The sequence below is a fragment of the Megascapheus bottae genome, unplaced genomic scaffold (assembly GCF_031878675.1).
Source record: "Megascapheus bottae isolate mThoBot1 unplaced genomic scaffold, mThoBot2.hap1 H_1, whole genome shotgun sequence".
NCBI classification, from domain to species: Eukaryota; Metazoa; Chordata; class Mammalia; order Rodentia; family Geomyidae; genus Megascapheus; species Megascapheus bottae.
The window spans coordinates 3,838,662-3,864,336 of record NW_028327858.1 but is presented as its reverse complement, the minus strand read 5'-3'; the positions used below and the strand labels follow the sequence as shown (position 1 = coordinate 3,864,336).

General features: G+C 38.2%; 2 protein-coding genes across 3 annotated transcripts in view; one reads left to right on the top strand and one right to left on the bottom strand.

The window, feature by feature from the left end:
• The window catches only part of LOC150039010 (usherin-like), a gene marked incomplete at its 5' end in the record, with an annotated part of 572,498 nt that extends 558,281 nt beyond the window's left edge, over window positions 1-14,217 (top strand). The window contains 5 exons of the mRNA XM_090328110.1: window positions 2,426-2,602; window positions 4,739-4,822; window positions 9,532-9,776; window positions 11,253-11,474; window positions 12,318-14,217. Of these exons, the coding sequence (XP_090184236.1) occupies window positions 2,426-2,602; window positions 4,739-4,822; window positions 9,532-9,776; window positions 11,253-11,474; window positions 12,318-12,407 (818 nt within the window). The remainder of the gene's footprint in view (window positions 1-2,425; window positions 2,603-4,738; window positions 4,823-9,531; window positions 9,777-11,252; window positions 11,475-12,317) is intronic.
• A 918-nt stretch (window positions 14,218-15,135) lies between these two features.
• Window positions 15,136-25,675, bottom strand: part of LOC150039009 (BTB/POZ domain-containing protein KCTD3) — a 37,457-nt gene continuing 26,917 nt past the window's right edge. For both annotated transcript variants that reach the window (XM_090328149.1, XM_090328148.1), the window contains 6 exons: window positions 24,242-24,412; window positions 21,789-21,944; window positions 20,521-20,617; window positions 18,506-18,690; window positions 18,288-18,426; window positions 15,136-16,799 (listed from right to left, as the gene is read on the bottom strand). In XM_090328149.1, the coding sequence (XP_090184275.1) occupies window positions 16,238-16,799; window positions 18,288-18,426; window positions 18,506-18,690; window positions 20,521-20,617; window positions 21,789-21,944; window positions 24,242-24,412 (1,310 nt within the window). In that variant the 3' untranslated portion in view covers window positions 15,136-16,237. The remainder of the gene's footprint in view (window positions 16,800-18,287; window positions 18,427-18,505; window positions 18,691-20,520; window positions 20,618-21,788; window positions 21,945-24,241; window positions 24,413-25,675) is intronic.

Genomic DNA, 25,675 nt, shown 5'->3' with positions numbered 1-25,675 from the left:
TTTGAAAGCTTGCAGTTTGCACTCCAAATCCTACAAGACAAACTTCTTCATTTCTTTCTTAATCTGCAAGTTCTCATTCTCTCTCACTCTCTCTCCTTTCCTCCCTTCCTTCTCTCCTCACTCCTTTCCCACCTCTTTCCTCCCCCTCCCCCTCTTCATCCTCCTCCTCTTCCTCTTCCTCCTCCTTCTCCATCCTCTCTCCTCTCTCCCCTCTTCTCTCCCCTCGCTTTTTCTCTTTCTTTCTCTCTATCCCCACTGAGGATTGATCTAGCATTTTCTAGGATGGTGCTCTACCACTTGAGTCATGCCTCTAGTCCCTTTTTTGCACAAGATGAGGTCTTACCTTATGCCCAGAATGGCCTAAGATGTGATCTTCTTCCTTAGATTTCCCTGTGTCACTGGGTAAGATAGGCATGGACCCCTGCTTACAGTCATTGGTCGAGATGAAAATCTCATAAACGTCTTGCTTTGTTGTTTGTATAGGCCTCCAGCCTTCATCTTCCACTTCCCAGCTAGCTAAGATTACACACTATGGAATTGAGACCATATTCTCAGTCAGCTTTTTCTTTGATGTACTGTTGTGTCACAGAGAAAAGTTATACAGGGGGAAGCCTGAAACAAGCACAATCTTGTATTTTATTGTGATATTAGGCAGGATTCATGTAGGAAGACAATAGATATTCAAAGAGGAAGTAATAGCTATTAACATTTGAAAGACATTTTCTGTATAGTTCTCTGAAAATGTATTACTTTAAAAGATAAAAAGCAGGCGGGTGTGGTGGCTCACACCTGTAATCCTAGCTACTCAGGAGTCTGAAATCTAAGGATCAAGGTTCAAAGCCAGCCCAGACAATACAAAGCCTAGAGACTCTTATCTCCAATTAATCACTAGAAAATGGGAAGTGGGGCTTGGCTCCAGGGTAAGGTGGTAGCCTTGAACTAAAGAGCTCAGGGACAGCACCCAGGCCCAGGGGTAGGGTAGTAGCCTTAAGCTAAAGAGCTCAGGGACAGTGCCCAGGCCAGAGTTCAAGCCCCATGGACCACCCCCCCAAATAAATAAATAAAAGAATCATATGACTTTAAAGCTTAGTCATATTATTATTAAACAACATATTATTTTAGTTCCTTTTTTAAAATAATTATTAGTAAGTAGTTATACAAAGAGATTACAATTCCCTAAATAAGGTTATAAACACAGTGCATCTTGATCAATGTAACATAAATTTGTGTTTGGTTTTGTTTTATTGTGCCAGTACTAAGGCTTACATTTAGAGCCTTGTACTTCCACTTGGCTTTTTTTTTTCCCCTCATAGCTAGTGCTCTAACCTTTGAATCATTACTCCTTCTGGCTTTTGGCTAGTTAATTGGAGATCAGGTTTGTCTGCCCAGGCTGGCCTTGAACATCAAGCCTCAGATCTCGGCTATCTGAGTAGCTAGGCTGACAGGAGTGAATACTAATCTCTGTCATGAATTGGTCTTTGAAGAACTGATTTATTCACACCACTCGCTGTTCTCTTAAGAGCCAATTTAATATATCTGGATCTTACATCAATACATTTCTAAAGGTATTGATTATGTGAGAGAAAAATATCTCATGAAATTAATCTCTTCAGGCTTGACAAGTTGATATTGGATCCCTTTATCTGGTTTGATGAAAATTATCCATTTTGAAGATGAACTCCATTTAAGGATTTCTGTTTTGTTTTAGTAAGAAACTTGAAAGTGAGCTGAGAACACACCGGCAAAATGCACACAACATTGCTTCTGTATCTGATAGGATGCTTAGGAGACCTGAGCTTGATTATTATATACTAATGTACTATGTTATTGATTGATTAGTCAAGGCAATGAATTATGATCCCCAAATTGCTGTTTGCCAGGCTTTTTAACCATCTTAGAAAACAAACTAACAGCTCAAGAAAGAGCTTTAAAATAAATGGGTGCCAAAAGGACATAATTCACCATCTAAGCAGTTTGGTTTAGAGGGGAAAAAAATATATTAACTTCATCTAGTCCTTGGGGCTTCGTAGCAATAAATATTGATTTCATATGAAAAATAGCTACCTACTGTAGTTAATAGTGTTAAGGACAGTTTACCTGTTAAAGGAGGGAAAATGTAACGAAATATGAGCTCCGGGGTTATGTAGGTGAGCAGAGCCATTGTGTGTTAATAGTTTTATTTATAAAACACCACTCTCCATTGATTTTCCCCCCTTGGGAAAGCAATTGCAAAGGAGCTGAGAAAGCATTCCACACATGTTCTCATTGGCTTTTATTTCACCCCTACGTTGGGTTATTATTTTTAATAGGTTTTCATCAGTGCTGAGCTTGGGGAGGGAGTATTTCTGCACATATCTAAAAAGCTCCTTCGTCAACCCCCAACACCAAAGCGATTACTTCTACACTGCTCTGTTTCTATCAACAGTGCCTCAGTACCAAGCCCCATTTTCAGTGGACAGCAACCTGTCTATGGTGTGGGTGGATTGGAGTGACTCCTTTCTCCTGAATGGCCGGCTCAAGGAATACGTGTTAACGGATGGAGAACAGCGCATATACAGCGGCCTTGACACCATGCTCTACTTACCGAGGACATCAGACCAAAGTTAGTTCCTGCCCCTGGGTGCCAGTGGGTCACACCCTGTAATCCTAGCTATGCAGGAGGCTAACATCTGAGGATCATGATTTGAAGCCAAACCTAGGTAGGAAAGCACAGGAAACTTGTCTCCAATTAACCACCAAAAAGCTAGAAGTACAATTGAGGCTCAAGTGATATAGCACTAGCCGTAAGCGACACAACTAAGGGGCAGTGCCCAGGTCCTAAGTTCAAGCCCCAGTACTGAAACCAAAAAAAGAAGTCAGTTTCCAAGACCTGCTACTTAGTATGTAATGAGTTCTGTTCCCCAGCTTCATGAGATATAAAGCCTGAAAGGTACACAGCACCTGCTTGTCATTAAAATGTCTTGGTTTAAGTGGCCACTTCTTGTGGGAAAATTACAGCTCAGAATGGAAATGTGTTTCCCTTCCCATTTGCTGTTTGATGCACTGCAGTTTAAAGCATGTCTCTGAGAGGCTGCTGACTGCACAGGGCGTAAGTGCCCCAGGAAGAAACCAAACAATTCACAGGCTGAAGTCACGACACCTCATCATTTCAACTGTTGGAGCTCCAGTTTCCAAAGAGCCCTACAAGACAGTAACCATCTCCTCTTCTTAAGACATTCAGCATGAGTTTCCTTGACCTCTCAGTACCAGTTCTTAAGTCAATAAACAAAAAAGGTACCCTAGTTTCTGCCACTGGCTCACACCTGTAATCCTAGCTACTTAGGACACTGAGATCTGAGGATCACAGTTCAAAGCCATTCCAGGCAGGAAAGTAAGTCTTGTGAGACTTGATTTTCAATGAACCACCAAAAATCTAGAAGTACACGTGGGGCTCAAGTGATAGCCTTGAGCAAAAAAGCTAGTTCAAGCCCCAGGACAGCAAAGCAAAAACAAAGCAAAACAACAATAAGAACAAAAAACTCACACTACTATTAAGGCTCAGTTCTTTTTCCTCTTTAGATGCATGTCCTTTATCCTGTCGTCTTATTTTTAAACTGAAATAAGGACATGCTGTATGAGGTGTTAAATATTGCCTAGTAATCTGCATGGTCTCGGGAAGGATAGTTATGGAATTCTTTTAAGCACTCTGGATTTATAAGATAAATGAGTATTTTCTGGTGTACTCAGAAACAGTTTATTTTGGCTGAAAGATGGAGTTAAACAGTGAGGCCCAACATTGTATATATAGTACTTGAGTCTTCATAAAATTCTTACAATGACCTGGCTGCACATATTCACTGTCACAGCTCTTGGTCACCTGGGCAGCTGGATATAAAGGGAAGATGGCCTGACAGTTGGCAGAGATGGGTTCTACTTGACCAGGCCTTGGGCCATCTGTTGACCTTGCAGAAGTCACAGGTTCCTGGCTTTTGAAAGGGGAATTTAGATCCTGTGATTTCCAAGATCCTGTTGAGTAAGAAATCCTTGCTCAATGACCCAAAAAGATATTAAGGGACAAGGCTTATGCCAAATTCACAGCAATATAAACTTCGTTATCCTTTACATGTGGAATGTTTCTTCTCTTCCTTTGCTGTTAAGCTCTAATCTTTGATGGTTTTCAACTGTGCTCTTATTATCCTAAATTTAGCTCTTTCTCTGCATCCCTTTTTGATTAGAAATAAATTTGTGTATTAGATAGAAGTCAGTTTTAATCACTATTCTCAGTTCCTAAGACAATCAACTTACAAGTAGAGAAAAGGTGTGTTCTGGCTCACAGTTTGGAGGTTCTGTCTATGATCTGTTGGCTCCATGGCTTTGAGCTTGTGGTTGATGCAGCCAGGATCACAAAGGAAAACAAACTACTTAGTTTATGGCCAGAAAGCAAAAAATTTAAAGGAAAATGGGAGCTCTAATCCCTTTCATAGGCATGTTTCCAATGACCTAAATATCTCCTGGTAGGGACTGCTTCAAAAAAGGACAAACCACTTAACATCGTCACATCAGGACCAAGCTTTAAACACATGACTTTCCACGGACCTTGGACATCCAAGCTATAGCACTAGCTAAACCCCTGCAACTTGCCCTGGAATCCTATTTTCATACTTTTCATGGGATCATAATTTGCTTTTTCAAATCTATGTCCCCTCCAACTACTAGTGTTGACTGTCTACATCATTTACCAGTTCTTCCTTTTGTCTAGCCTTTATTTTCCAGGTCACCTGTACCACAGATGTAGGAACTGTTAAGACACCGTTGATCCAATACGATACATCTACAGGAATTGGTGAGTGTTTAACTTGTCTCACATTCAGCATAGCACCTTCTATTTTTCTTTCAAGAAACATACCTATGTTTATTTGTGTACATAGTGCTAAGGTATCATCACAGGCTTCATGGAATGAATTGTTGTGTATAAAATCTCCTTGTAAAATTCTTCACAGAACTTTCATTAGGCAAGGAGTTAGGATTTGTTTTTAAATGCTAAGGAAAGGCCATAGAGAACTGGCTAGACTTCTCTCCTGATCAAAATTTGTTTAAACCTTCTGTACTTTTGTATACAGAAAGGTGACCTATAGAGAGGAGCTCAGAGGAGAGAGGAGAGGGAGAAAACACATGGCAAGTTCATCTTCACCATCCTGATAATGGTATCTGGGTTCAGGGCCTAAAATGATGAGTTTGGGAAATTTCTTTCAGTATGCTTCTTAAAAGATCATGACTTACTGTTAATAGGCAATGTAGTTGAAGAGACAAACTTTTTAAGGAGCATCTTTTATGAGTTCTGTCCATAATCTTTGAATCTTAATATATCTGAAATCCTATCATTCAAAAGAGCACATTAGAGAAATAACAAATCTCTTCTATTCCAATGGAGTTGAGAACAATGACACTGTATGTTCTTTTCTAGTAATGAATGTAATATAAAACTTAAGGGCATATGTACTTTGTTTTGCAGAGCTTGTGTTACCACTTGAGAGCTGCTTCCAGCTCTTTCATTCTATACTTTCACTTGAGATAAGGTCTTATTAATTTTTTTCTGGGTTAGCCTCAGACTTTCAATCACCCTGCCTTTACCTCCCAATAAAGCTAGGTGAGTATCACTAGGCTCAGTTTTACATGTACTTTTATTTTGAATAAACATGTCTCAACAGCACATATTTTTTCTTATATGCCATAGGTAAATATAAAATACACTAGGACGTGATAAATTATATAGGAATCTAGGCATTCACACACAGTGAGACCAAAGAAGGACAACCCTTAGGGAAGCAATACAAAGGTACAATGCTTCTGTGCCTCTGATCATATAAAAAAATATGGGCTTTTGTCTTTTGTTTTCTCTTCCTTTTTGTCTTGTTTGTTCATTTTTCTGTCTTTATGTTGGAAAGCAGAGACACAAAAAATGGAGGGACAGAGAGTGACCAAAGCAGTGGGGCTTAATGGTAGAGTGCTTGCTTAACATGCATGAAGCCCTGAGTTCGATTCCTCGGTGTTACATATACAGAAAAGCCCGAAGTGGTGCTGTGGCTCACGTGGTGGAGCCCTACCTAGCTTTGAGAAAGGTCAATGACAGTGCCCAGGCCCTGAGTTCAAGCCTCAGGACTGGCAAAAAAAAAAAAGGCAACAGTGGCACTCAATAGGAGCTATGTTGAAAATAAACTTGTGGTAGAAATGGAGGTGGGAAAACTGGGAGAGAATGAGGGAAGGAGTGACATAGTCCAAAAAGAAATATATTCATTACCTGACATGAAATGGTAACCCCTCTTGTATATCACCTTTTGTAATAATAATATTTTTAAAGAAAAAGAAATATCTCAAAATTCTTAAACAGAAGTAAACATAGTGTTTTTTACACCGGCTTCATTAGGTTCAATTTTGTTCAGTTTCCAGACCCTACATATGTCAGTGTCATTCTCTCACACCTAATTCTTTTTCTCATTGAATGACTGTGAACAAGGGGGAAGGTCCTCCTTTGGCATTCTTTTACCAACTCCAGTGTTACCACACGAAGATGGTAAAGGTGTGGTACATATAGGAATTCATCCAAGGAAGCTCTGAGAGCTTGTTGCAAAGATGACCTAATAAATTTGGCTCAGGGCTGTCTTTAACTATGGCTGTCTAGTTTCACTGGGAATAAGATCAAATCAGTGTGCACTTCTGTGTTGTGTAGCCTCTTCACAGGCCTTCAGCAATGAGAATCAGCAGCTTAGGGTTGGTAGTAAGTATGTTACTACATAAGCTCTACCCAGGGTTTCTGACCCAGGGACTCAGGAACACATGCTGACCATTCCCAAATCTCACAAGCACCAGCCAGAGTCGCTTTCCCATGAAATGGGACACTAAGGTTTCCTTCATGTTGAGGCTCAGCAACCAAAGTTCCATATTCTGGCCGTGAACCTCTCAACTAATGCACAGAGAGGGTGTAGCTTTTAACGTGAAAGAAGACTTTGAAGAGAATCAAAATAAAAAGGAAGTCATATATTCTCCCCTGATTTTTGAGCTCTTAATAAGAAGAGAGAACGCTCCATTCAGTTGCTGAATAAACATGGATGTGTCCTTACTGAGCGCTGAGCCGTGAGCAGGGCTCTGGTGTCTGGAGGCTGAGCTCTGGGTGCAGCACAAGAAAGGAAATCTGAGGCCTCTGCCAATTCCAACTGATACCTGTCATCAGTTTTAATTTGTATGATTTCAAGGCTAAAACATTCCCCCTGCACTGCCTCCAGGCAGCCCACAAGCAGGAAGGAGGCATCTCCTTCGGACTGTGCTGAGGGCCATTCCCTGGTGAGGCTTCCCTGAATCACACTATCTTTTGTCTCCCACTCTCTCCAGAGCCAGGGTCCCTCTCTGCCTGTCCCCTCAGTTCCCGGAGGTCATTCTCTGCACCATACACTGAGGAAGCTCAGCCCTCTCAGGAGAGCCCAGGGTTTGTTTGTTTGTTTTGATCAGACAACAACTATTGATTCCTAATGAAGGGACTTTCTATATCTGCTGGTACTTGATCTGAGTTCTGGCTCCAAATGTTCACTTCAGAGATAGGAAACCCAAGGTCCCTGGGGTCGGGGCAAACAAAATCATCGAAATGTTCAGGGGTACAATTAAGGTTGGTAAAGGAAGATGCTTCCTCGATCGGAGTTTCACATTTGGGCTTAGTCATCTTTTTTCCCTGACATATTTCACCCCAGTTCTGAACTCATTTTAATCCTTGCCTGGAGAAAGTAAAGTATTAGCAAGCCTACATAGCCTTTCAGAGGTTGGAAATAGGAACGTGTGTCCAGTGAGTGAGTAGATACGCACTTGAAACTATGTCTTTCTTGCTTCTGACCCTAGACATCTGCTTTCAGAGGGCAACTCTCTGTTTCACAATGTACAGGCCCTGTGCCATCCAGAAAGTAACAGAATCCAATCTAGGCTTCCGGGCTGATCCAGAGAGCATTCAGGTCATCCCCAAGATCACTTCTTGATTGACAAGCTGATTTATAGAATCCTATGGTAACCCCCTCCAAGCCTTTGTTCTGCATGGGCTGAGGCCCATGCCTCATCCAGCTTTCTCCACATTTGTAAGACTTGATAACCTCCATCCTCTATCCCTAGAAATCTCACACCCAAAACAACAACAACAATAACAACAAAAAACCCAACAAAATGTTTTTTAAAAAACTCAACCATACAGGGCAAATGTTCATTTATGTCAGTCAGCTTTCCAGCATGACAAAATAGAGCAGTTTTATTCTGACTAGTGGTTTCAGAGGTTCCACTTCACAGTCACCTGTTTCTTGGGATCTTGGTGAACAGAACAATATGGTTGGAAGCCTATCACAGAGCCGAGCTGTTCAACTCATGGCTGCCAGAAAACAGAGAGGAAGAAGTCACAGACAGATAAACCCATGGAAGTCAGCCCCAGAGACCATGACCCACCTCCTGCAACTAGAACTGAACCCTGAATAGCACCTTGAGAGCTTTTTGCTTATCAGTGTATTAATTCACTGATGAGATTAGAGCACTCACAATCTAATCACTTCTCAATAGCCTCATCTCTGACTATGGCTGCCCTGAGGGTCACACGTGAGCTTCTAGAAGGCATTCCAGATCCAAACCATAACACTCATTAAATGCAAACTTGTATTAGCTTCACGTGATCACCTTGACTTTCATCACATGAATAGAAATCAAGAGTAAGCAGCCCCATGGCTAAAGGAATTCTTTCCATAGGAAGATTGTTTGCAGTGCTTTGGCTATTTAACAGAGAGACCAGGGGACAAAATCCATAAAGCTGCCAATAGCCAAGTCTCGATGGCTCAAGCCTATAATCCTAACCACTCAGGAGGCTGAGATTTGAGAATCAAAGCCAACCCAGGTGGAAAAATCATGAAACTCCTATCTCCAATGAACCACCAAAAAGCCAGAACGTGCTGTGGCTCCAGTGGTAGACCACTAGCTCTGAGCACAAAAATTCATTCGCAGGCCCCAAAGAAGATATCATGTAAGCACAGGCCGTTAATATTTACAGCATAAAATAGAATCCTGTATCTCAAAGTGCAACTTGTGCACAGCATCTCAGGAACAGGGTTGTCATGGGAAATGAGGGAACCTTGGAGAGCCAGAGCACTGACCTCCAGTAGTGACCCTTAAGAGAAAGAGACTGTCGTCAAAGAAGACATACAGATAATCAATTAAATAACCTCAGGGTTACTTTAGTAACCTCTTAAAAATCACTGACTCTAACCATCTTTCCCAAAGACTTGACAAGGTACTGATGATTGGCAAGCAAAATGGCAATGCCAGGAATGCCAGTGAGGCCTTTGAAGGGCTGTCAATGCCATACTAAATCTTATAAATCTACCATTGCCTTAGCCTGTACACAAATGAAAGAAGCACTGAGAAACAGGCTGCTTTCAGTCCTTTCCTGTTTAGAATAAGACAACAGTGCCAGTGATCACATCATCATTACCTTTGATTAAAAAAATTATTTCCTTTTCCTTTGCCTGGATTTTGTAGGCCTGGTGCTAACAACTGCAGGAGAAAAGAAGGGATCCAGGGGCAAAAGGACAGCATTCTACAGTGAACTGTGGTTCATCATCTTAATGGCCATTCTGGGTTTGATCTTGTTAGCCATCTTTCTGTCCTTGCTACTACAAAGAAAAATCCGCCGGGAGCCATATATCAGAGAGAGGCCCCCCTTGCTGCCCCTTCAGAAGAGGATGTCTCCACTGAGTATGTACCCACCAGGAGAAACTCATACGGTATGTATGACAGGTGTAGGTAAGTGGTTTGATCTCAAAGCTGCAGAAGTGTGAGGGAGCCCTGCCCAGTGAGCCATGCCCCAGTTCAAGTCTTCTGACAAGGACAAGCATTCTGTTTCCCAGCCAGATATCAAGTAGGCATCTGGCACACACTGCTATTATAGTTTTTGAGTCCTGGAGGCTGAGAGGGGCCCAAAGTGATCTCCTTCTTTAGCAAAGGGGAGTCACTTTTCAGACTTTCTTTGGTACTAGGGAATGAGTTTGTTGACCAATCAGCTTCCCAAAACAATAAATCTGCTTGGGTTTCTCTTGTAGTTGCTGGTACTTACTTTCTTATGCTAGTAGTATTGAGTTCCTGCATTGGCCAGAACCATGCTTACGTTGACTGTGTTTTATTTTTTGAATTTTTCTAGTCTCTAGGTGGCCTGATTCAATAAACTGTTTAGGGCTGCTATCACTGTGCTAATTTTCAGAGTTCCCACTCCCCACCTGGAAATTCCTCTGCTACCCTGATTCCTTTGAGGCAGTCATAAGAAAGGGAATTCTATTGAGCCATCATAGCTGTAAATTTCTAAGGCCATTTTATTGGTTTCCTTTTTTTCTCTCTCAGTTTGACTCTGTGGCTGATATATCTGATGTGTCCAGCAATGTCACTCTGAAAAGTTACACCATGCACTTTGAGGTACCAATGTGTGTTGCATGCATGCAGACTGGCTAATGAAAAGTATGAATTCCATTGTTTAGACCAGTTAAACCAGAAATCTTGGACATATAGAATAGCTAGACCATCTTATAGAATAGTCTAGGTTCTAGTCAAGAGTAACTCTGTCATGCTGTTACCTGACTTAATTGGGAGGCTAGATGGACAAGAAAAGAAGAGGAAGAGGTCAATCTTACAGAAATTTAGGTCTGTGAAGGATAAAATCCTATTTCGGGAGCAACCATGAGAAACCCTTGTTTGCTGTGTGGAGGGGTGTCATTAGGAGGCAGAGTCTATGCCAACATGTATGATGTACGCCGTGTTAATCATTCTCCAACCCCTTCATCCCATTGGTAGACAAGCATTTGCTCCACAGGGAATAACATGAGCTTTCTAGATCAAGAGCAGCGACCATCTAATACCAATATGAAATCATTAACCCTGAACACTCATATTCTAGGGGATCATAGCTGCTGAGATACGAAAGGGCCCCTGAAATCATTCCCTTCATTGGCAATATACTAGTTGGAGTTCCATCCCATATCTCAGGTCCATTTTCCATTTTCTTTTGGTCAGCTGTGGGGGATGAGCACTGTCCCTGAGCTCTTTGGCTTAAGGCTCACACTCTTCCAGTTTTCTGGTGGTTAACTGGAGGTAAGAATCTCATGGACTTTCCTGCCCTGGCTGGCTTTCAACCGCTATCTTCAGATCTCAGCACTCCTGATCATTTTTCATTTTCTTTATACATTAAGCACATATGGTGATTTCTTTCCCAGGGATTAGCTGATACCAAACTTCCCAGGACTGAGACACCCGGTAGTGTTGAGAGCAGCCGGAGCAGGTCTGTACTGCGTATTCCAAGTCAGAACCAACTAAGCCTGTCCTATTCCCAGAGTTCTCTCCACCGCAGTGTCAGCCAGCTCATGGACATTTCAGACAAGAAAGTCTTGACTGATGAATCACTGTGGGAAACCATCATGGGCCACAGCAGGGGTCTGGTGAGTTGATTTCTCCCACCTAGAAGCCTTTGCTAAACAGTCCAGAAGCATCTTGGTAGAAAGATGACATGGAGTCTCTGTACTTGGTTGAAAGCTGTCCCACAGCAGTCTGCATCTTTCCAAGTACCTGTCCTAATATCCTGTAACCAACTTATGAGCTAATCTGTTGAAATTGCTTGGCATTTTTCTGTTACATATAAAACATTTGAAGAGGAAGAGTCAAAAGACATTGGCACTGACCCAGTATAAGCCATAAAATGCAAGTACCTGGTTCTCTTACAAAGTGGTGAGGAGATGTGGGTTTGGGATTTCCAAATATCATTTGATTCCAAAGCTTGTATTTATAATTATTTCACTATAATGTCTTTTTTCTTTGTTATAGTACTTACTGGGTAATATCCTTTGAATTAAAAGGGTTCAAAACTTTTGAAGATCCAATACTTGGCAAGTCACTTATAAAAAATTAACAAAATTATGAGCTATTAAATATACATAAAATACAATAAGGGAGGATGAAGCAATAGACAATAATAGTTTATATCAGCTCTTCCATTCATTCTTGGAGTTGAATCTCTTAAAAATTATATTCTCCCAACTTTACAGATAAGAAAACTGAGATTTGAAAAGGTTATGATAGAGACACAATGTAACAGTCCAATCACGTTCTGGATTTGCTCACATGAAATATAGTAATTTAAAGAAGTGTCTAACTACACCTTAGGGTTAAACATAGGCTATTAGGCTGTGAATAAAATATTTACTAAGTAATTTTTATACCAATCTCATAGACAAGTATTAATAGCAACTACCATAACCAACGGTAGTGACTGGCTTACTTTTCAGTATGTGGATGAAGAAGACCTGGTGAATGCCATCAAGGGCTTCAGCTCTGTGACCAAAGAACGCACCGCATTCACTGACACCCACCTGTAAAGGACGGAAACTCTCAAGGTCTACCCCACAGACAAAGTCTTGACCACCTATTACTCCTGGATTATCATTGACATGAGTGCTGAAAACCAGTTTCTCAACTTCACAATACTCTGTAAAGGAATGAGGGCCATTTTCTGACGAAGACTGAAGAAGTGGTCTCGAGTTAGAAATCTTTATGTAATAACATTGTTTTGTGCTATTTTGTGTATGATGATACATGTAACATTTGCTTGATTTTAGTGACAATACCATCGGTTAATAACTTACCAGTGGCAATTGGATGTTCCCCAGTTGTTATAATAAGCCAGGGGTTTGCGCCTTTATCCTAGTTTCTTAGGAAGGTGAGAGTTGAAGGATGGAGCTTAGAAGTCTGTGCAAGTAAAAAAAAGGTCTGTAAAACTCATCTCCAAAATAACCAGTAAAAAAGTCAGGCTATAGGTAGAGTGCCAGCCAAGCAAGCAAAGTTATAAGCATAAAGTCTTGATTTTCAACTGTAATATAGGTTCCCCAAGAGAGGGGAAAATTCACTAATGAAATGTTTCTGGTTTGGCAATAATGCAGGTCTACTGGGAGGGTATCAAAGCTGCTCCTTTTTCTCTGCAATTTCAGGGTGAACAAAGCCCCTGTAATGAATGGCTATCTGAATCGTCAGTTACAGGTGAAACAGAATCTCAGGTCATGCAAGTCAGAAACAAATGGCATTACAGATACACACTGGCCCCAAGATTGCGCTTCACTACACAATTTAGGGTTAAATATTCACTAAGTCTCGTGCATTTATTAACCTTTTTTCATTCATCTGTCTTTAGAAATTCTAAGGAGTAAACGGTTAAGTTAGAGAAAACAAGTTGTTTCAGTGGAATTACCTCCACATCAACTAATGCTTTTGTTTCATATATTTTACAAAGCTTTGGAATTCCAATCACAAAATCCTGTGGTAGAGGAAGAAGTTCCTCAGACTAACTCCTGGACAAAACTTGCCAACCATCAGTGTCAAAAAACAGACCAGTATTAAACCATTCTGCTTCTTTGTCACAACTGCTATGAACAAATCTGAAACAATGGCAACAAATCATCATGTAGTTTAATCAATGGTTGCAACAAATTATATCTTTTCTTGCCAAAGTTTATACTTTCTGAAATGGAAACACAGGATTGGCTATTCACTGGTCTTCATTTTTATTTGCTGATCTTGGATCAATTAGTTGTCTAGACCTGGGGGCAAATAAGCCAAGTGGGCCCTGCCAGCCAAGTGAAGTACCCACAGTACAAAAGGAAGAAATGACATTTTCTAATCATTGATCTGCCCCAGCACCCACACTTTTGGTGAATTCACATGACAAAGTTCATGCTCGCTTTTGAAATTTTTCATTACTACGTATTTTCAAATTATAAAACTTAAAAAAAATAGAAAACAATGGGGATTTTTACTTGATTGTCCACATAATCATCTAGTTATTAAACTAATTCAGTGGTCTCATGTGCATTTTGACCCTATAGATCGGAGTGGGTACATGCTAGTATGGCTTCACCTGCAAGACCACCCTCTCCAATACTCCAAATAGTACTTGAATCCTCAGACTCTGCTCTATTAGTTTAAGTGGTATTGCATGCCAAACAACTTAACCTCTTTAGATGGACACAAACTATGTGGCTCCACCCCAGTGACTTTGGTTCAAGAAGCCCATCAAGGGTGAGCCTAAGGCATCACTAAAAACCAGTGAAACTATGCAAGCCGGAGGAAATCCTGTACAATTATGCTCTACACTGGGATGAGGTTCCTTGACTATTCATTTCCCCTAACACAGGAAAAACAAAAAAAATGCGAATTCTTACATCTGATCTGTTCTACGTTTCCTCTGACTAATGGCCTACCGATGCCACAGGCGATACTCTCAGCTTAAGAACTAGCATGCTTTGTCATTCCTATCATTAGCTGTTTGTAAAGAGTACCATAGTTGTTTTTAGAAGCTGCAGTAAGAATTGTTATAACTTCCAGTAAGTGGAAAATGTAAATAAAATTCTGCTGTAGTACCTTATACTGATATAAAGCTCATATTGGCCTCCATATAAGAATAATTCCAGGGCCAGGAACTTGGCCTAGTGGTTAAAGTGCTTGCCTAGCATGCACGAAGACCCGGGTTCGATTCCTTGGTACCACATATATAGAAAAAGCTGGAAGTGGTGCTGAGGCTCAAGTGGTAGAGTTCTAGCCTTGAGAAAGTCCAAGGACAGTGCTCAGGCCCTGAGCTCAAGCCCAGGACTGGCAAAAAAAAAAAAAAAGAATAATTCCACTGAAACATGTAAAAACCTACGCCAGTGAAATATCTGTGATAAGGAACTCAATTATGTACTTTCACATGAAAGTAACGAACAAAGGTTAACATGTAGTATATAATCCACAGATTAGACTTTTGAGATGTTACTGTCTTTTTTTTATTCCTAATAAATATTGTTTAACTTTCCTACTTGTTCACCTTTCATAAAATATGAGAATAAGGAAAATGGGTGAGATACAAATTGAGAGTAACGAAAATGGGTGAAATAATTAGTCCTCAGTGATTACAATTTGTCTAACACTCATTTTTATATTAAATTCTACTCATTATAGAAAGAAACAGGCTACTTCAAATAGAATGTTCATTAACTACAAATTCATTGCTTAATTGTTTTTATTTGATTCAATAAATAAACACAAGACAATTTTTGGAGACCGGTGACAATATGGTAAACTTTAAAGACTTTATTTCAGTTTCACTCACTTATACTTCTTGGAATGGAATATATACATTATTCATCAATAAATGCTTAATGTGGTTTAAATTTACATTCACTTTATTTTCAGAAACTTGAAAAACAATCTGGTTAAATGAAGGATATACAAAAATTCTTTCTTTTCCTCTGAAAATTTAAAATAATATCTTTTTTACAAGTTAAAGCCTTTAATAACAAATTTAGAATTATAATGCCTAAGTATAACAAAAGGCCACATTTATGTATCCTGATCAGTGATAGTGAAAAAAATACACATATATATAGTGGCTCCTAAAGCAAGAGAAATTAATAACAGAATTTTCCCTCCTGGGGACTCACTTTTGCCTTGATTATTATTTTTACTTTACCTTTTCAAAAACAATTGATCCAACTTAGGAGAATGCGTACATGGACTTTTAGTCTTGAATATTGGTTATACATGCTAAGATTTAAGAACTCCCAACAATGAGATTCAGAAAATGACCCACAATTAAAATGATCCTAAAGGTCTTACTACACATATTGGAATGTGTTATTTAATATCATTAGTGTTTCTGAATTACAGGATATATCTTTTCACAAACATAGCACCTCATCAAATTCCTGGTAAATACTTTGCAATCACAATACAGGTTGGAAGCCCATGCTCCAAGAATCACATGATTCAGTTAAGAAAGCATTGAAAGACACGGCTCAGGCATATGAAGATAAAGAATACAGTCAGCCCTCAGGCATATGAAGGTTAGGTAGTCAGTTCTCAGGGATAATCATCACATGATGCTGTCCAGTGAGACATGGAACTACGACAACACATCAATAGTAAGGAGCTAAACATGAAAGTGGACTCCTGCTTCACAAATGATCTCAGGACATGCTTGCAAAAGTAGAAACAAAAACAAATTACAAAATGTCAAGGTTATGATGGTTGTATCTTTATTTCAGGTAATTCTGCTAAAAAGATACTAACTTAAAGTCCAATTTTAGTTTGTAAAATTTTAGTGTAAAAAACAAAAAATCCAGGGAGCTTTGACTTTTCTGCTAGATGTAATAAAATTACCATTCATGTTGATGAGTTTTCACAAGCTGTACTCTTGGCCGGAAGAATCGCTTTTTTTATGCCGAGGAGATGGAGTGGTCTTTGTAGGAGACGGGGATGCCGTACCAGGAGAGTCAGTCCCACCATCAGAAGTGCTCGGTGAGGACGCCAGATGAGGAACTTTCTTTCTTCCAAGGAATCCGCCCCCTTCAAATCCTCCTCTCTTCCTTAATTCTACTTTATTTTCATTTTCATCTTCCGATGATCTTTTCTTGGATTCTGAAAAACCTTCAGTTGTTTTATGAACATCAGGTCCATTTTCTAATTCTTTCGGACTTTTTATTTCTGTTCCAGGAGACTTTCTCTCAGATACTTTACATTCTCCAGTTGCTCCTTTCATTTCAGCTTGTACTGGGCCCAAGTTGCCATTTTCAGGGACAGCTCTTTCCACATTTCTGTTCAAATTAATCGTCTGGAAGTCCCTATAACTGTGAAAGCTCTCAGTCCTTCTTGCCCTGGCTAATAAAGGACTCTCTCTATAAGGCCTCATAGAGCCATAAGTAGCTGCTTCATGAATGGTTTCATGGTGCTGGAGCTGGAGGCTGAAATACAGGTTTTTAGAAGTAGAGTTCAGATCTCACTTGACTTTCTCTAGAATGTATCTCATTAACTAAAACTAGACTAAATAAATATAAAGTGTATTTTATCTGTTTCTTTGTATAAAAATGTAATTATGAGACAGCCTATATTATCCAGTGTAAATAAAACCATACATACATATTCATTCAAACCAGTTTAAATAGCTGAAAAAAGATGGAAAATAATCTCTCGAACCAAAAAGCAATCAACCTACTATTTACTCCTCTGTTGTTCAGTTTGCAATTTGTTAATATGCCAAAATAAAAGGCATACGATATCACTACATTGAGGAGTGTGTGGTTCCAGAGGCACTAGGTTCCGTTACTCCCTTGCTATCCACAGGGATACAGTTCCAAGGAGACTGCTGCTGAGGTAAAACCACGACGGCTCAGGATTTGTAGAGTTCGACAATGAACTGCAGATGCTCGATTCATTGATTTCTATAACATGGTCCAACTTCTACTATAATCATAGTGCCTTTCAGAATCTAAAAGTTTAACTTCATAACTTGAATTACCCACACTTACTTGATCTTGCTTTTATCTTGGTGGGAGGTCAGTCATGGGGCTTGAATTCTGGGCCTGGGTGCTGTCCCTGTGGCTCTTCAGCTCAAGGCTAGCACTTTACCACTTTGAGCCACAGCGCCACTTCCAGGTTACTGGTGGTTAATTGGACATAAAAATCTCACAGAGTTTTCCCAGACTAGCTTTGAATTGAGATCCTCAGATCTCAGCCTGAGTAGCTAGGATTATAGGCATGAGTCAACAGCGACTGGCTGTTCTTGCTTTTTAAACAGACATTTTCATAAAATTAAGGGCCAGGAAACAGTATATAACACAATAACTTAAACACAATTGGCTACAATGTGGGTATATGCAACTGAATTGCATAATACCAGACGAAGAATTCCAAAGTTTTGTTTTAAGGTGTCTTTTAAAAAATTTATTATTTTTGTGTAGGTCTGGTCAAAACTATAGGACATAAATATACAAATAAGGAACAAGGCCCTTACTATTATACAAGGGGACCTAATTTTCCTAATTTTAAGTGAATTCTTGATCACATAGTAGCTATTCTAACTGGAAGTAATTCTCAAGCTGAATTAAAATGAGGGGCAAAAATGAGGGAGGGGCTTAATTTAGCAAAAGGATGCATGCTTAAGCATGTGTATAGTCCTGAGTTCATTCCCTAACACTCACTCCCACTAACAGAGAACAAAAAACAACAAAAAACAAAACCAAAAAAATAACTTTATCAGGTAAAGAATAAAATATGCATATAGATGAGAAATACATTAACATTTTAAATATTAAGTACTAACATAAGTTTTAGCTAAATATGTGCTTTGAAAAAATATAGCTTTTGTAACATCTGTAATTAGAATATGTCAGTCAGTTTTCCCTAAAGCAATCAATTCAACTTAAGCTATAATACTCAATTCCTTAACCTACCTAGAGTTTGATTCGCGCAGGCGGCTGTGCTGAACCACAGAAGTTGCTGGACTAATGTTAGGAGTAGCACAACGAGATGTGCTCAGGTCACACTGGTCAAGTAATTTAAGTAGCTCTTCCTCAGTTGGACCTCCTACATCTGAGGAGATCAAAGTCTCATTAGAATCACTTATGTCAAACTTGTGTGTAAGTCAAGCATTCTTCTCATGTGAACCTACCCTTATCTTCACTTCTGTTCACCATATCCATAGCTGTGGTCAGGTCCCACATTTGAATGCTGCCATTTGTATGGCCTGTAAACAAATAGCGCCTTGGCCTTGAGCCCATCCTACTGGATCCCTCACACTCTCTCACTGTAAATGAGGATATTGTAGTACAGTCAACAGCTTGTATCTCACATATTCTGAAAAAAAAAATAGTAGATCACTGTCAACTATGGGAAACAATAACATTTTATAATTTTTTTTATAAATGGCAATGTTACAGCTGAATTAATATCTAAAACAGACTAAAAGGGTCAAAAGACATCAACAAGTCTTGCTTTTTGGGAAAACACTCGTATATACCAATGGTTTAGCTTACTAAAATAAGACAAATAATTAAAGCACAAAACCGGAAAAGTCTTAATGAGGTTTAAAAGTTAATCAAGAAAAACAAAGCAGGCAGACATCATGACAAATCCTGAAAAATCATCAAGACTTATGTGAAAAGTTTAAAAATATGAAACCAGAATAAAAATATAAATGGCATACAGTATATGTCCTTTTAGGATATTTTATCAAAGTATATTTAAAATAGGTACCTCAGTGATTTCCAAATATGATAAAATAACCTGAACAATGATTATCCATTCTGACAATGAAACCAAGGGATAATGTAAGCAAATGATTTCCCCACAGTCATATGATAGTTGAATTGTACTATAGTGAGCTATTTATCTTAGTTCATGTCATATCAGAGGTGAAGATTATTTTAAAACGAAAATTAGTATTAGGTAACCCATATAAGCTGGGGTATATCTCAAGTGGTAGAGTACCTTGGCAAACAAGTACTCTGAATTCACCCTGGTATGAAAAAGGAAGGAACAAAGGAAAGAGGGAGGAAGGGAAGAATCACATAATAGCCTATGCTAGTCTCATGCCTATCTTAAGGGAAAAGTCATTAATATTTCACAGTGTGTATGACATTTGTAACAACTCTTATTGTAATCATCATATTTTAATTCATAATATTTTGTCCATTAGCTGATAATTGTTCTTACTGTTGTTAATGTTCTTAATGTTGCTTAATAAACAATATATAGGAATTTTGTTTCTTGTTTAGGAGGCAAAAGTAAAAGAATTGTTTTGAAAAAGAACTGTTAAAGCTCCATCTGAGGCTACATATTTTAAAGGAAGTAAAATTTCAACAAATACAAAAGGAAAAGGAAAGCAACTTGTATTCTGCTATAGCCAGGATCAGAAGCTACTTCATATTTTTAAGAAATCTTTTTATCTCATGACATATACTACAGATAGTTGAACCTTCTTTAAAAAAGAAAAGAGAAAAAGAAATAAAGAAAAAACAAAACAAAACAAAGTCTAAGGGATGTGAACTAGCAAGGTGACTTTACACATATAATAAAAGGAAGTGCAGAACTTAGTTCATCTGTCTGGCATTCCCCTCACTAAATTCTTCACTTTAAATTTGATTAGAAATTATTTCTGAAGGAAAATACTACAGTGCCACAGAAGAGAAAAGGCACACTATGTAAACATTGAGAACACATAGACGGGCTATATCTTTTCAGGAAGACAGACATTCTGCCTACATCAGAGAAGATGGAAGGGCAAGTGATATAAAATACAAAATGAAACATGGGTTCACAAAACTTTGCCAAGACTCTATAACTTATCGTTATTCTTCATCAAGTTTTAACACTGTCATTTTTGTTTTACACAGGGACATTCTCAGATAACTAGTAATATATCTTTATCTAAGAGATAAAAAATATTTAAATATTTAAATTCGAGGAAGAAATCAAAGGTTTTTAAGAAAAAAGCAATTATATTTGGCCCAAAAAAGTTCGATGTTACTGCTCTATTAGATCACTAAGTAAACATTTTAAATTTTAGAGAACACTAAGCACATTTCTTGAATATTAACATAATGATAATTAATGAATGTAACACACTACAAATGTTTTAAAAGAAAGCAATTTCTTAGCATCAGTGCAATTATAATAAAGTGTTACCTCTTCCCAGTAGATGAGAGTCTTACAAATAGTTTGTTTGTGATGGGAACAACCTTCTGGATAAACACCTGCTGATCATCTCGTTCTCCAAATGGCCCTTGAGCAGAAAACAGCAAATGAAGGAATAAATGTAATTAACTTGTATCACTTTACAAAAGGAACATTTAATACTAATGTCCCAGTCCCCAAAATAATTTCTTATGCTGTCAATACAGCAGGTGCAGTGATAAAAGCATTTAAATTTGCATGAAAAAGTCTTAAGAGAAGCTGGGCACTGGTGGCTCACTCCTGTAATCCTACCTACTCAGAAGGTTGAAATTTGAGGATAATGGCTCAAAGCCAACCCAGGCACAGAAGTCCATGAGACTTTTATTTCCAATTAACCACCAGAAAACCGGAAGTGGCTCTGTGGCTCAAGGAGTAGAGCAGTAATCTTGAGCTGAAGAAGTCAGGGACAGCGCCTAGGTCAGAGTACAAGCCCCATGACCAACCAGGGGGAAAAAAGTCTTAGAGAAATAGACAACACTTCAAAATTTTATTTTAACAATAGGTTTTAAAAGCTAAGTGCAATTTCCTTAAGGCTCTCAGATTTTTCTTTTTCCCTCTTTTGCTTTTGCTTGGATTCTTTTGGAATTAAGAGCATATTCTTGGAGAAAATGCTACATTTCTTCTTCCTTTTTTTTTTTTTTTGGTTAGTCCTGGGCTTGAGCTCAGGGCCTAAGCACTGTCCTTGGGTTTTCCCAAGGTTAGAGCCCTAACACTTGAGTTACAGTAACACTTCCAGCTTTTTCTATATGTATGTTATGGAGGAATCGAATCCTGGTTTTCGTGCATGCTAGGCAAGCACTCTACCACTAGGCCACACTCCCGGCCCACATTTTTTCTTAATCGGTATAATGAAGCCATTAAAATGACTCTTACTATATAAAACACTAACTCTTTTCTAGCTTCAAATTTTACTTCAGTAATTAACAAGAAAAACTATTGAGTTTCAAATAAGTACAGTATCAACATTACTTATAAACAAAAATAGTTTAATATTCAAAGACAGTATTATGTAAATAAGGAAGTGGTAAGATAATATTTTGCTCCCAACTTTATAAACAATGAAAAAGCTTTAATAATATAATTTTGTGAATTCATAGAATCTAAAAAGAGCAAAACTTATGCTGAATTTTTTATTTCAATGAAAATTTCGTGTTTTAGACTAATGTTTAGATTTGTAATATGGACAACACATTTCATCTTAAATGCCTGAAAATTCTCACCTATGTCATTTCCAGAGGAGTAGCTGCCATGGCTTTCTGTCTCCTCCAAAGACAATATCTTGAATGAGGCTAAAGGAGTGGAACCTGGCTGAGTAGAGATCATGCCTCTGAAACGTGTCACTGTCCATGTTCGTACATGATTATTATCTGCACAGACTAGGAGAGAAGGTGATCACAAACTATTACTAACTGTAGACTACAAGGTCCCACCAAGCTGTTCTTCTAAACTCATTTTAACTTTCTCATCATCTCCATTAAGGGCTCATAGTACCTTTTAAGAAGCAAATGACATATTAACCTTAAATTTGTTGTACCTAGTTAAGGAGTAACAAACTGAATATATATTTTACTTTGCTGAAAAGATGAGGTGTTATTTATTACCCTAGCTTCTTTTTTCCAACACAGAAACTTTCTACTTGAGTTACATAAATGTTAAATAAATCCATATCAGGAGTCACTAAAAAATTACTATTCACACTTGTCAAATTTGCAGCAATCAACTCACTCATAATAACATTAAAATTAACATTCTATACTAGAACTGAGCATTACTTGCATATAAATTAAATATATTATTTTTAAGTATTAGTTTTATTTTTGGAATGGAGTATAATAAAATGAAATTTCTTCCAATCGACATCTCTTTCCTTTCTAAGTATTCTTAATAAAAATAAAAACCTATGCCAAAAATGATATCACGAATATAAGAAGCAAACACACTAATTTATCACTTATAATAACTAAAGAAAATTTATTGTTAACTTATCAATGAGCTTTTAAAAATTTATTAGTAAAGTCTAAGCATTTAAGATTTCTATATACATACCATTTCTTCTTGAACAAATGTGTTATATATTGTAAACCAAACTCTAGAAGGAAATTTAATTTTCGTGAATAGCAATAAGTAACACACTTTTTGTTCTTATGTAGCAAGATTTTCAATTTTTAAAATGCCAACTTTTTTGGTTTGAAAATAATTTCCTGATTTTACTATTAAATTTACTAAAATTCAGGAAAACAATTTAAATATTACTTCAATTGGGTAATTAAGATAATTTTATTAATATTAATTATTATATGAAGGTATAACTTCGGTATTAGAACAGACAGTTCAGAAAAAGGTGGATTACATTGTTGCTTATGTCCACCAGGTGGCATAATTGGAATTATATAAAATACTCCAGGATTTTGGATAAACTTGACATTTTTCTTGATGAACTTCACTGTTAAATTTTCAAATCTATAAGAAAACATTTGCATTATAAACCAAATTTATGTAGTAATCATTCTGTGGTATCCACATCCTACAATACATTATAGCCACCAAAATAATAGCAACCACTAAGCATTGTCACTTAAACATCACAAAGACCCTTTAAGACAACCTATCCTGTCACACGTTTGAAATGCCTCATTTTATACATTTATTCAGTATCTTTTACATGGCCAAAAGCTATGCTACAGTGGAGAACACAAGTTCCTGGAGCTGCAGAACTTAATACTTTAGAATAGGGAGATAGATAGATAATGAGCAAATAAATGCCAAGTGATGACCCTCTGTGAAGAAAACACATAAGATGCTATTAGAGAGCAATTGTTGGGCATATGTTTGACTACACAGGAATGGTAGCAAAGAAGACTTCATTGAGGATGGATGAAACTGGACTTCAGTGATACACAAGTTCCCTAGAAGGGAATCATTTATAATTTTAAAAAATAAATAAAATCAGGAGCATGGGCTAGAGCACGAGAAAGAGGGTGGGAAGTTAGGGAAAAAAACTGACAGGTAAATAGGAGCTAGAATACAGATAAGTAAAAAGGCAGGCCATGATAGAGATTATGGTGGTTCAAATCCAGCTCATACAGACAAATCCACCACATGTTAGAACTGGAGGGAAGCCAATAGCCATGACTGAAAAACCAGAAAAGAAAAGAAACCTTATACTCCTGAAATTTATGTATACTATAACCAGGCAAAATCAAAGAAATCTTGGAAAACAATCCTAGGACTTCTTTAGCTACTAAATCTTCCTACAATTTCTTTTAGTATTTAGTGGCATTTTCTTCCTAAAAATACTCTTGTCATTCTTTTCTTTTGTGGGTCAGGGCTTGACCTCAGCCAGGGCACAGTCCCTTTAACTCAAGGCTACCACCACCCTACCCCTGGGCCTGGGTGCTGTCCCTGAGCTCTTCAGCTCAAGGGTACCGTGCTACCCTTGAGCCAAGCCCTACTTCCCCTTAGAGGTTAATTGGAGATAAGAGTCTCAGGTCCTTTTGTGCCCAGGCTGGCTTTAAACCTTGATCCTCAGATCTCAGCCTCCTGAGTAGCTAGGATTACAGGCATAAGCCACAGCGCCAGGCTCTTCTTTCATTTTTTTAATGTGCAGGCATATAGAAAATAACAGAGCCAACTTCTACAGAGAATTTGTTCTCAATTGTAATTGTTACTTTACCAGACACAAGATGCTTCTCTGACAGCATGATCTTCGTAACAGGGCTTCGGTGAACTGTGAAAGTCTGAAAAAGCTGAGGACCTGACCCCACTGTCTCTGGGTGCTGTACAATCACGCGTACTGCTCCAGAGCTCGTACCATAGGCAATCTCGATCCAGTTACCACTGACACCTAGAGCCAAAGGTGAAAGGTGTTGTATTAGGTAATAGCAAAATTAAAGCTGTCCTTGAAAAACCTCCTGCTGATAAACGAAGTAGTGGGACTCAAGCACTTAGTAAAGAAACCCTAAAGCTTCCTAGCCATTGGAGGTCATGCTTTCCTTTAATATTTCCTAACCTTCATCTAAAAATAAAACTTTATCTAATACTACATGTTAGGTTCTATCATGGCAACAACACACTGCATTTGAACGAGTTTCCATGCCTACCTGTTCTTATCAACGGAGAAAAATCGGTACTCAATACACTGTTACAGAATTAGTAAATCTGCCATGCCAAGACTGCCACTGAAGTAATGAGTTATTCCTAACTTCTAGTCTTGAATAACAATACTTTTACTTCTGCTATACTGTCAAATCAAGTATTTTATATACTATTAACACTTTCAAAGCTCTGGAGTAAGACAGGATAGAGTAGTACATACATTTTATAATCCCAGGACTCAGATGAAGCAGGAGAATCTTGAGCTAGAGTCAGCCTGTGCTATGTAGAGAGACTATCTCATAAAAACCAAAACTAAGAGACACAAATTGCTTACATCATACTTGTCCCTCTTGCCTCACAGCAAGTCAGGATTACGCATGGCTTTTTAAACAAGTGCCCTTACCCCGACAAAAATTTAAAGGTAAGATGGAGCTTGGTCATTTACATTTAAAAAAAGAAAACTTCACAAATACGGAATATAACAGCTTTATCAGCCATTCTAATTCACCTGAAAACATCAAAGGAAAAAGAGTATGCCATAGGACATACAGCTAACCTGAAAGATGACTCAATTTTCTTTGTCCGTTATTTTGGTGATAACTCTGAGATCTGAACTCATAGCCTAATGCTTGCTAGGCAAACATTTTATTATCTATGGTACTCCCAGACCTTTTTGGCTACAGTTAAGTTTCCAGACAGTTCCTCATATTCTAAACTTGTACCAAAATACTCACCCCATGCTTCTTGATGTAGTGATATTACATTACACATGTGTATGCCTACCATATTAACTCAGATGCAATTTCCTTCTATTTTTTGTGTTAGCTTCTCAACACAATCTCTGCCTCTTGAGTAGGTGGGATTAGACTTGAACTACCATGCACAGATAGGAGGATTCCATCTTCATGACTTAAAAGGTTTCTTGTCATCACAAAGAAACGCTTTTGATTCCCAAACTTTTCTGCATTTTTGTTGTTGTTATTAACATATTAATGCTACAAGGGAGATTCAT